Here is an 11,390-nt window from a genome sequence, read left to right as displayed (position 1 = left end):
AAAATACAATCTGTGTGTAGCCAAGTACAGAGACTTAAAATGGTAAAACAGCAAAAAGGATCTCACAAAAGTACAAATATACAGTACAAATTGATTTATTTAAAACAGTTACAAAAAAGCACAGCAAAATAGAGATTATCCTTAGAATTATTAATGCTTTGTTAAAGATCAGGTAGGATTAGAGGGTAAGAAATGGTATGGGTGGGGGGAGCACCTGACTAGTTCTAAGGCTTTAGATACAATGCGGTTGATTACATATTAATTCAGCCATTACATACTGGGAATGGTAGTTGGGGGTCAGTAATTTATCTACAGGGAAATCCTACACCAATCAGATCCATCCAGACCTCCCCAGTGCCGACCTTCTCTATTCCTTGGGACTCTAAAGCCAATTGAATGACATTCCCATCCTTTCTCCACCCCATTCCATATTCATATATTCTTCCCTCCCCTAAGGTGCTGTGCAAGCTGAGAGCAGTTTGCTCTCTGCAGCTGGAACATATAATTTTGGCTACAGGGATCCTGTATTTGACTAGGAAGGTTGTAGGGGACAGCCTTATTTTTAATACTTCAAGTTTGCCATGAGAACAGTCGGTTTCTCCCACAAGATTCTCTCAAATGTGAGTATTAAACAAATGAGGGATGAACTCTGCCTTCAGTAATACCAGCAATGCACTAACCACTCACAGCTCACAACTACGTGCAAACTCCCTATCCAGGGAGTGGGTGTAAAACCACTGTGTCATCAGCTCACGCTCGTGCTCTCTCTCTCTCTGATGAACCTCAGTCCCCATGACAGAAATAAATGCTTGCAAATTTGACAATCGGTAAAGGCACATGGGCTGCTGCCACACACACTGCAGGCAGGAACCCAATTTGAGGCCACCTTCACTGCTGAGCATTTGCAGTTAGAATGGCTTTGGGACCACACAGACTTTTGAGTTTGCAATCTAAAGAGGGAGAATCTAGGCTTAACAGAACTATTAAAGAAACTTTAGTGTGAAAAGTGCATTTATTACTACTGTTCCTGCTGGGGAGGCTCAGCAGGGCAAACCACACCACTTCTCTTCCTTCTGCCCCAGGCACTGTGCATAGTCTGCAGGTAAGGAGAGAGTGCAGTCAACGCTAGCATCTCGAGGGCCAGTGTTATTTTAGACCCAGACCAGGCTTCTGGTCCAAACAATGATCCTAGAGTTGAAAGAGCAACTGACAGCTGCAAAGACCCAGGTGCTTATTTTATTATTGCATAATGTGGAAGGCCTTCCCTACTCCATGGAAGCTTGGAGGGTGAAGGCTTCCCAGCAAAGGGCTAATAGGTTCCTGGTCAACATCCAACTTAGCAGTTCAGCTCTTCAACTGTAGTGTACACTTTTTCCCATCTGGAAAGTATTGTAGCTTCAGTGTGGTTTAGTAAACTTAGCCCTAGGAGGCCAAGAAGCCTCCCTAAAACTTGGCCTCTGCCCTATTTACTTTACTTTTAAGACTGTGACCTAATCCCCCATGGCCAATTAATCAGGTTATCTTTACTCAATCAGGTTATCTTTACTCCAATGGACCCAGGCCCTTTCCCAGTGATTCCATGTCCATCCTCATCTCCAGTGTGATCACTCAACTCTTCGATATGCCTGCCTGCTGCAAGTTTCAATCATACCACCAACCGGTGCATCTCCTATGAGTAAAAATTAAACAACCCCACTGAGCGGAGCTATTTCAAACTTGAAACCCTTTCCCAACCCCAGACCAGATGAACTGGAGCCAGATGAACCTCCCTGGGATGCTGGCACAGGTCCTAACCTGGTTCCCCATCATTCATTTTTAAAAACAGGATATAAGATACCACAAAGGAGAGAAATTAATACACAGAAAATACCCACTAGTAGGACCTGCTTGTTTCTTCCTCAAGACACTCAGATATTTGGAGCCAAAGGGCTCCTGATAAGCACTAAAGCCACATCCCTTTGGATTCACCAGCCCGACAGCAGCAAGCCATACTATTCCTAGTCACCGAGACTTTGCTATAAAGTAACACTTGCACAGGTGAGAATGAAAAGGATGCCTGGATTTCACGTATATGGCCAGAGACATGGAAAGAGAGAGAGCTAGCTGTAAGGGCAGCAGGCAGGACAATGAGCAGACAGCAGCAATGGCAAAGCAGCACAGACCAAAGCCCTTGGCATGATTAACTGGGACCAAGCGTATAGAAGGGTCAGTCCAGATCCGCTGGGGCCCCTCCGCATAGATACGAGTGCTCAGCTCTGAACTCTCAGGCTCTGCTTCCCCACATAACCTGCTCCCTACATAACCCCCTCCCCACCACCATGTACACTAATCTTGATAGGAATGATGATCCAATACCCATCCTTTACCTGGTTCCCCTACTTTCAAAGTGGTATTTCTACTTTGTGCCAAAGTTAGCAGTGCTCCTTTCTATCCCTAAGCTCTGGGAATGTCCTACCCCTGACAAGGGACTGGCTCTGGCCTTCTTCAATTGCCTATTCCCCCAAAAGCTGACAGCTTCCCACTAAAATGCTCACTCTCTCAAAACCACTTAGGTCTCTTGCACACTTATGAAATTCCTATAAGAATGGAACGCTGTAAGTTACTCTTACTCCTCATGCCTGGAAGACTGAACCAGAGGGAAAAGGCAAAGGGAATGCCACAGCTCTGACCAGGAATTACAGCACAGAGCTTCTTTTCCTGGGAGACCATATTTTACAAAAGACCCCTCTGCAGCTGAGCAAAATCAAGTATTAATGTATATTACATGTTCGCGGCACAGTATCAGGGGAGCTGCTGGTATTGCCTTCCCAGCAAGAGACAGAAGAGGAACAGCAGCAGAAAGGGCAGCGCCCAACTTGTCAAGGTGCACGAGATTTTCTTTCCAGGATTAAGTGGAAGTTACCAAGCTGAGTACAGGAGGGTTATTTGATTTAAACTACTTGGCAGGTATCTAGTTAGATATAGATTTGCTCCCATAAGGAAGCTCAGTTGGTGTCCCTGATGGACATTTCTTGAGTGTCTACCATGTGCACATCACTGTATTCAGTTGATGAACCTTCCTATAAGAAGGATGTTTCTGCGAAACCCATGCAAACAATAATCCCTAGGGATGAGTTGCTCATGGAACAGCCAGAGAGAAGACCTTCTCCAAGGGCCATCATCTGAGAAGATTCAAGACTCAGCCCCAGAGGCCCCCACGGTAGGAAGTAAACCAAAGAAAGCAGCATTCAGAGAGAATGGGGGAACAGAGAAGGGAAAGGGCATGATCCCAAATGAGTACAAGGTTGAGTGTTCACCAGACAAGGTTGGTGTTTGGTTCTGAGGTGAACCAGAGACTTAAGTACTTGCGGTCAGGTCAGCAGCTTCCTTTGGATGAGCCTCCAAAAGGCGACTGACCAGGTAACTGCTCTCAAGGAATAAAACAGTGGAGTGTAGGGCTTGTAAAAAACAAGCCAGTTTCAGCCACTTTGTTCCCCCAGGAGAACAACCTTTAGCACCTGAACACTAAGAATGACTCCATTCTCAGAACTCCCCCTCCCCCCAGGAGGTAGGTAAGATTATTTATCCCCATTTGGCAGCTGGGGAGGAAGTGAAAGAGTGAGAGGTCACAAGACTTGCCTAAAGTCTTTGACAGAGCAGAGATCAGACCTCAGAGGTTTGAGACTCCTGATGACAGGCCAGGCCTTGACCCATCCGAAGACATTTCTAAAGGAAATGCCAGGATCATACCCTGGGAGAAGCCTCACCAGAGAGCTGGGTGGACAATACCCTGAGTTGCTTCAAGAGTCTAAAGACCCCTGAAATACAAACAAAAAACCCACCCACTCACCTGAAAGCTGGTGGGGGAGCCTAATTCTCAATACCCAGTAGAATCCCACAGCCTGAGCTGCTGCTAAAAGTTGTAAAAAAATGTGGGTTTAAGACACAGAGGGGCAAATGCAACTAAGATTGAAAATACTCTTTGCAGAGGAATACCCCAGCACAAAATGAAATCTAGGTGACTTCAGGTATTGAAACGTCATCAAGACTATCCCAGAACCTTAGAGCTGGCTGTAAAAGGGGACAGCTAGGAGAGGAAGTGGAATTAAAATGGGAGGAGCTGTGTAAAAACTGCCCTGCCAGGTGTATTTGCCCTGACCCAGGGTACAGTTCTCTTCTTGTTTCTCCACCAAGCTGTTCTGCTGCAGAAGGGACATGATTCTTTCTGAGTTTTTAAAAACAGCGAATATAATTGAAGGGGAAGCCAGGGAGACCCCTACACACCAAAAACTAGAGGTCTTGGTCAAAGTGGACAAAACCGGTTTTGCAGAAGGGGCAAGGCAGTGCAGCTACAAATTAGGCCCAGGTCAAGAAACCATGCAGAGGGGTTAGGGCAGCAGAAGGGTGGGAGCCACGCAGGCACTTAGGCACAACACAGACAGAGGAGGGGTGCAGGGCCTGGGGAAAAAGGTCCACTGGTTCTTCCAGAAGTTACCATTACCAACTAGATTCAGTACAATTTTGTAGCAGGTCTGGCATGCTGGGTAGGAGGAGCTTTGTTAGGTCAGCTACCTTTCCAAAAAACCTGCCTAGAGCCCATTCAGTCTGGCCATATGGTCTTTCTCCCAAAGTCCCCTGACTGGGTCCCCGCCAAAGCATGACTTCACTCTGAACCTCGGAGGGGCTTCTCTCTCTCCTGGTGCTAGAAGTTTGTGGAAGGAATGGCGAAGAGAAATGGAAAAGGGCTGAAGCAGGATCAACCAGAGTCCCGCAGATGAGTACTCCTCCCCCACAAACCAGCCACAGACATCTGTGTAACAAAATTACCATTTAAAGTGCACAGCTCTCAAAAGAAGAGTTCTGGGTGGGAACCCCCTTATTCCAACCATGGGGCCTCCTGCCCTCCCACCACAAAAAAGGAAAAAAAAAAAGAAAAAAAAACTTCAGACAGTTGAACTGCTACTATAAGCTGTGGATCATCATTTTTGGCTCTTTCTTTGCTCCCTCCCTCTGCCACCTGCTCCCAAAACCTGATTTTCCCCTTTTAGGAGCTAGGGATGGGGAGGAAAGAACAGGGAGGCCCTGATATTTGGAATGTTTCTTATTCTGCATGCACCCCCTTACTTCCTGGGCCCAGGCCTGCTGCTCCCCATCACAGCATCCTCTGGGGCTGTCCTAAAGGATGCCACAGGGTAATGAGCAACAGACCCTGCCTTGGGAGGCTGCCTTTATGCCTCCTCTCCCCTCACCTCCCGCCCCCAATCTCACTGCCAAGAGAGCCATTCCCTGCTCAACATGTGCAAATCCTCTGCCTGCTCGCGGTGAGGCCCAGTTCTGGGGTAGAGCCCAGTCTGGTCAGGGAGAGAGGTTCATTTTCCTGCATTGGAACGCCCTTCGATGGACAGCTTTACCTCCTGTGGAATGAAAGAGGGACGGAGCATCGCAGCCCGTGCCTCCTCCCCTTGCATGCTGTATCTTTGGAAGCTTGGAGCTGGCCAGCAGGCCTGAGCACCAGGCTCTGGCTGCGAGGGCTCTACCATTCGGGAGCCCTCGCCCGATGGCTGGCTCTTCCCCTCACTGTCACATTGCTCTCTGGGTCCCAAGACTGTCCTCTCAGGCCTTTCTCGGGGGGTACCCAGCTGGCCTGGGGGAGCACAGCTGGCCTGAGAAACTGAATTACTGTTCAAGCTCTGTAAACTGATAGAGATGCAGACATCTCCCACCTGTAGCCGATGGCAGGGCAGAGAGAAGAGCTGTGCAGTCCGCCCAGGGCTGCAAGAGGACCAACCCTGACCATATACAAAAAAAGGGTGCTCGGGGGGCACTTCGATGCTCACTTTGCTCTGCTGCTCACCGACCACGAAATGCAGCATGACAAATCCAGGCCACTGGCTCTCCTGAATGTCCACGACTGTGCTAGAGTCAATCTTCAGCCCCCCGCTCACTTCGGCACTGCGCACAAAATCCTGGGTCTGGAGGTCCTCCACCCGCTTCAGCTCCCCTGTAGCCAGCTGGATGATGGCGCCTTTCATGAAATGGGAGGGCAAATGGGAGGAGGTAATGGGGGGTGGCGTTGGCTCCTTGTCTGGGAAGATGGCTCTGGCCTGCGTGTCCAAACTCGATGCCACCAGGATCTCCGAGCCCATGGGCAGCAGGCCTGCATCGGTTCCAGTGGGCACTAGGTTGCCATTGGCTACAACCATTGCTTTGGGTAAAGGTCTATGTTTCACCGGTTCCTGATGGGACTGAGGGCAGAACCCCCGGGCCTGGTTTTTCTCGGCCATCTCTGCTGGGTTCCTGGCTGCCCCTCGCCCCTCACCCTGATGGTCAGGGGTATGATGGGACAGGTTGAGGGGGCTAGGCTCATCCTTCCTCTGAGCTGCCACCACACGATAGTCCTGAGAAGCTAGAGCGCCAACCACCCGCTGGACCTCGAGGTCGGTGTCTGGGGTCCCTCGGTGTGCTGGCACCGCCACCTCTACCCGTGCAGTCTGAGAACCTGAAAACAACTGTCCATCCACCACACATTCTACCACTGGCACCGGTCCCTGGCCGTCGCCCTTGTTGTTGGGGGAGTCGAGGGCTTCACTTTCCCGTCTGACTAAGTTTCTCTCTCGCTGTCTCTGTCCATTGGCAGGGGCTGCTTCCAGAGCAGACTGACCCTCCTGAGGGGTAAGAGCTGGGCTGGCACCAGTTGGAAGGGTTTCATGCAAGGTGTACCCAGCAGGCAGCCTGGACATCTGATAATAAATGGGCATCCGGCCTGGAGCGAGGTCCAGCGGCTGAGTACTGGAGTGATGTGGCAACTGCCCAGGTGGGGAGGTGGCAGAGGGGGTTTTGTTGAATGAATGAGCCGGGGATGAAGCCTGGGGGGGAGGAGTGGTTCCTTCTGCCAGGAGCGAGGCATATGGCACAAAGTGTGGAAGGTGGGAAGTGGCGAGGTTGGCAGACGGGGAGAGGAGGGGACTCGGTAGGAAGTTAGGGGGCACAGCATAGGGAAGGCTATAAGGAGACCCAATAAACTGCAGAGAGGTGGGTGGGAGCTGAGCATAGTGGATTGGGGGATAGTGGATTCCTGGATGTTGAATCAGTGAAGACGCTACATTAAATGTGGGGGGCAAAGGGCTCATGTTCACCACAGATGGGAGGCCGGTTGGGGAGAAGGTGGCAGGTGGCACAGCCACCTTATACAGCATGCCATACTGGTCCACCGTCAGACCAGTGATGGCCTCAGCTCCATCACCCCCCAGGCTGACTCTGGCTCCTGCCTGGCTCTGCCCTGCCACCACAACCCCTCGGGGCCACTCAGAGGCATCACTGGAGGGTGTGTGGTTAGTTGAGCAGCTGGTAGTTCTCCCCATATCCTCGCTGGTCACGGGGAGGTCTCGTTTCTTTGGTGGAAGGCATTCCTGACTCCTTTCATGAACAGGTTTCATATTGCTTTGTGATGTTCCTGGAGCCTGGAAGGGGTCGGCTTGTTCCTTGGGGCATCAGAAGGGGCTTCTCTGTGGTTCCCCTGAACCCTCTCTGCTGCTGGCTGGGGCGCCCACATCTGCTAGGGAACAAATCAGAGGCAAAGAAAAGTAACCTAGGGGTGAACCAAATCAAAGGAAATAGCAGGAACTGTGCCCACGCAGGAAGATGTAACAAAGAGGACTATTGGGAAAAAGGAGGTATGAGAGAGGGCCAGACAAGGATGCTACCTCCTTACTCATTCAGCCTAGGACATGAAAGAAACAGTCATAAAACCACAGAGCTACAAGGACAAGCATTCAACAAACCCGGAGACCAACAGCTTCATGATTAGTTGTGCCTCTGATGGGGACCTTGACTATTCTCAGCATTCTTCCCTAAGAGGGAATTGAACACATGGTCTTTGCTGCTGGCTCTTTCCTCCTAAGTTTCTTCTTTTGCCACCAAAGACTACTGTGCTATCTTCTTTCCTGAACATATGACCTCATCCTCACTTCCTTTTGCCAGCCTAATTTGGATTATGATCTCACCTATTCCCAGTCCACCACCCCAGGCCTGATTAAACTCTCATTCTCTTTTGCCTTATATCACCACCATCTCAAGAACCCAGGTGTAAATAAGTCCTCAGGTCTGCTTGTGTCTTATTTTTTTAAACCTTGCTCCCTAAATCTGTTATGAACATTAGTATCCTTTGTCCCAGGAAATACCACATTCAAACCTGGGCTCTGTGGGGAGAGTGATTGTAATAGTGCTCTACAATTTATTTGTTTTTCCTCCTCCCCAAAGAGCAACAAAACTCTTCTGACCTCACATAGACTTCATGTTCCCTAGTCTGGCAATTTAGGTAAATGCACAAATAAAAGTAGAAGACTCAACTTTTCTTCTCATTGACCACCTGCAGTTTGCCTTCTTCATTCATCCCCTTTCCTTTTTCTTTTGTCAATGGCTCCTTTTCCTCTGAAGGTCTGCTCTAGGCACCGCTTCCTAAAATTCTGTTTCCATTTCTCCAAATATGCCTGCTTGTTACTATCTTAGGTCTGTGTGATTGGTAAGAAAGTTCTTTCTCCCCTTTCTCTTGTTGTCACCTTTCATACATGCTTTTGTCCATTGTCATAAAGTATCTTTTTGGTCTGAACACTTCAATGCATATGAACTTTGTCACCTATTTCTTCCAATCAGGCTCCAGTGGTTTGGATCTGAAAAGAGATTTCTATATTACAGTCTGTTCTGTTTTTCCACTGTTGAATCCCAGATTTTTTTTTTTTTTTGCAACAAGGTATCCAAAGCGCCTGTAATACCTGAGCTTCCAATGGTGCTTCTGAGCAGCCGTAGTAAGAAGCAGTGTTCACCCCGCTGGTGTGGGAGCCTAGAAGACAGACATAGGGATAAAGTAAACAGGAGCCTCACCTCTGACCCCTCCCAGGATCATCAAGAAAAGTAATTCCAAAGCCACAAAGACATTAAACTCCATGAATCCTTGCCTAGTACTCTTCTCTAGAGGTAACAGCACATTTATCTGTAGGAAGACATCCCTGGAAAAAATTTTCCATGTCAAATCTCATTGTTTGCCTTAACATTAGATCCTTCATTCTCTACCTGTACCTATTCCTCAAAGGTTAAATTTACTTCCGATCCCAATTTAGGTAAATGCACAAATAAAAGTGGAAGACTCAACATTGTTCCCAAGTGAACAAATGGGAAGCAGGAAAAATCAACTTCACAAGAGTTCACTTTTATTCAGAGCTGATGAAAACATGGTTGTGGAGGTTATTTAAATGAGAAAAGCGGCACTAGAGTGAAAAGAACAATTATTTATGTTTCTGGGGCAGAAAAAGAGGTCAGGGGGGAGTTACTCAAGGGGAAGCCTTATTAACAGATTTTCAGGATAAAAAAAAGGTCTCCTGTGTGTGTGTAAAATTTTCTGAGTGACAACTTTGTACAAGTGCTGAATCAGGGAGGACAAAAATGAAAAACATTGCCTTGTTCCTCATGCAGCTAACCGTGGGAAAACAAACTCGTGCCAAACTGTCAATATCTGAATCCACGCATATGCCAGAAACATCAAGTGCTGAAGAACAGAGCCTTAATCTCCGAATACGCCGAAAGCAGTGCTGACCAGGACTCAGGAACTATCCATTATCCTGCCCAAGTCCTCAGGAACACTGCAAGCCTCAAACCAAACTGAAGGCAACCTTTCTCTCTTAAGATTGGCCCAGTGGGGATACATACAAGAAGGTGATGAGAGGAGAAACCAAGGTGGGAAGACAAATTCTTAGTTCCATAAACACAAGTTACACAATGGGCACAAGCCGTGCAATCCCTTCTTTGCTGGGCAGTTCCAGTAAATGGGAAGCAGTCAGCTTTCTCCCTCAGTCCCAACCAAAACGGGGGTCACATCTTCAACCCTAGCAGGAGCCTTGCTCCCTGCAACTAAAACCTTAAAGAAAACCTGCCTCTGGGTCACTGAGGGGTTAGCCCAACACAAGCTCATAAAAGGACTGAAAGAGGCAAAAGGTCTGCGGGAATGACGACAAAGAGCCAAGCCTGTGCACCAGGTTCCCACAACGCTCAACACAGTTCGGAATCCGAAACCTCGGCCTCCGGAGGGGCTCAATGAGGATTTCAAAAGGGGAAGACGCAGCCTGCTACCCTGCTAACGGGGCAGGGGGGCTGCTCCAGAGCGGTGCCAGCGCTGCCAGCAGAACCCAAGAATCAAGAGGCTTGAACCCCGCCGGGGACCAGAATTCGCGGAGGGCGAGAGGTGCGCCCGCCAGAAAGAGAGGAGCTTGGAAGACACTGGGGAGTATGGCTTCCTGGGATCCCTCAATCCTTGCTCCCAAAAGGGTAGGGGCCGAAACTGGGAATTAATTCAACGTTTAGAGTGTGTGCTACGGGGGGAGGGGGGTCGTCCCTTAAAGCAGAGGGGCAGGGGAGAGGGCCCGCAGGTGATGCTTCCTTGTTTGGGGGCCCCTTCCTGCCCCAAGGACTCGGGACACCTCGGCCAGAGGGATCACAGCCGCGGGGTCGCCGTGGCCCGAGGCCGCCCCCCGGGCAGCGTCGGAGGGGAGGGCGCGGGGGTCCGAGCGCGGCCTCTCTCGCCGCCTCGGTCCGCGGTTCGACGGGGCGGCGGGCTCCGGGGGCCACTTCCTCCGGGGCCCCAAGCCCAGGCCCGCTTGGCCTCCGCGAGGCCGGCACAGAGGCCCTCGCTCCTGGCGACACTCACCGGCCCATCTCACGGCGCTCTTCGGGCTCCACCCGCTCGTGCCGGAGCCGCCGCCACCGCGGCCGCCGCCATCCCCGGCCCCGGAGCCGCCCCACACCCAGCGCCCCCCCCCGCCGGGCGCCCGGAGATGACGTAAAGCGCGTCCCGCCCCGGGCGCGCGAAGATGGCGTCACAGCTGGGCCCGGAGAGTGACGCCCAGGAGCCCCCCCCCGCCCCAATCCCCGAGGGGGGTGGGGCTGGCCATCTGCCTGTCACCTCCAGCGCCTGCTCCGATGGGAAAATGAAATCTTCCCCATGGGGCGGGGTCACGTGGATAGGGCTGGGCCGGGCCCCCTCAACTTGACCCCACAATGACCCTGCAGTCTTGCTACTCCAGTAAATTCTAGGGGTTCCTAAGCTGAACCCTGGGGTGTGGCTATTGGCGATCCCGGGCTTTCTGGGCCTGATTTCTTTCTTTCTTTTTTAAAAATATATATTTTTGATTTCAGAGAGGAAGGGAGAGGGAGAGAGAGACATCAATGATGAGAGAGAATCACTGATTGGCTGTCTCCTGCACGCCGGGCAGTGGGGATCGAGCCTGCAACCCCGGCATGTGCCCTTGGCCTGAATGGAACCTGGGACGAGCCTGCAACCCCGGCATGTGCCCTTGGCCTGAATGGAACCTGGGACCCTTCGGTCCACGGAGCCAAACCAGCCAGGGCCTGGGCCAGTTTCT

The 11,390-nt window shown here is 50.6% G+C and overlaps 1 protein-coding gene across 5 annotated transcripts; it reads right to left on the bottom strand.

Annotated features, from left to right (window-relative positions):
• Positions 1-79: 79 nt before the first annotated feature.
• ATXN1L (ataxin 1 like) lies at positions 80-10,792 on the bottom strand. Of its 5 annotated transcripts, XM_079800256.1 has the most exons (4): positions 10,676-10,792; positions 8,751-8,818; positions 8,538-8,648; positions 80-7,531 (listed from the first exon to the last, which is right to left on the bottom strand). In XM_079800256.1, the coding sequence occupies exon 4, from the start codon at positions 7,413-7,415 to the stop codon at positions 5,349-5,351; it is 2,067 nt and encodes a 688-aa protein (XP_079656382.1). In that variant the 5' UTR covers positions 7,416-7,531; positions 8,538-8,648; positions 8,751-8,818; positions 10,676-10,792; the 3' UTR covers positions 80-5,348. The 5 variants fall into 5 exon arrangements, with proteins under 5 accessions (XP_079656382.1, XP_079656381.1, XP_079656380.1 ...); XM_079800255.1 differs by lacking the exon at positions 8,538-8,648 and having other exon boundaries at positions 80-7,534; XM_079800254.1 differs by lacking the exon at positions 8,538-8,648.
• Between the last annotated feature and the right edge of the window lie 598 nt (positions 10,793-11,390).

The sequence above is a fragment of the Cnephaeus nilssonii genome (genome assembly GCF_951640355.1).
Source record: "Cnephaeus nilssonii genome assembly, chromosome: 20".
NCBI classification, from domain to species: Eukaryota; Metazoa; Chordata; class Mammalia; order Chiroptera; family Vespertilionidae; genus Cnephaeus; species Cnephaeus nilssonii.
This window is presented reverse-complemented; position numbering and strand designations above follow the sequence as displayed.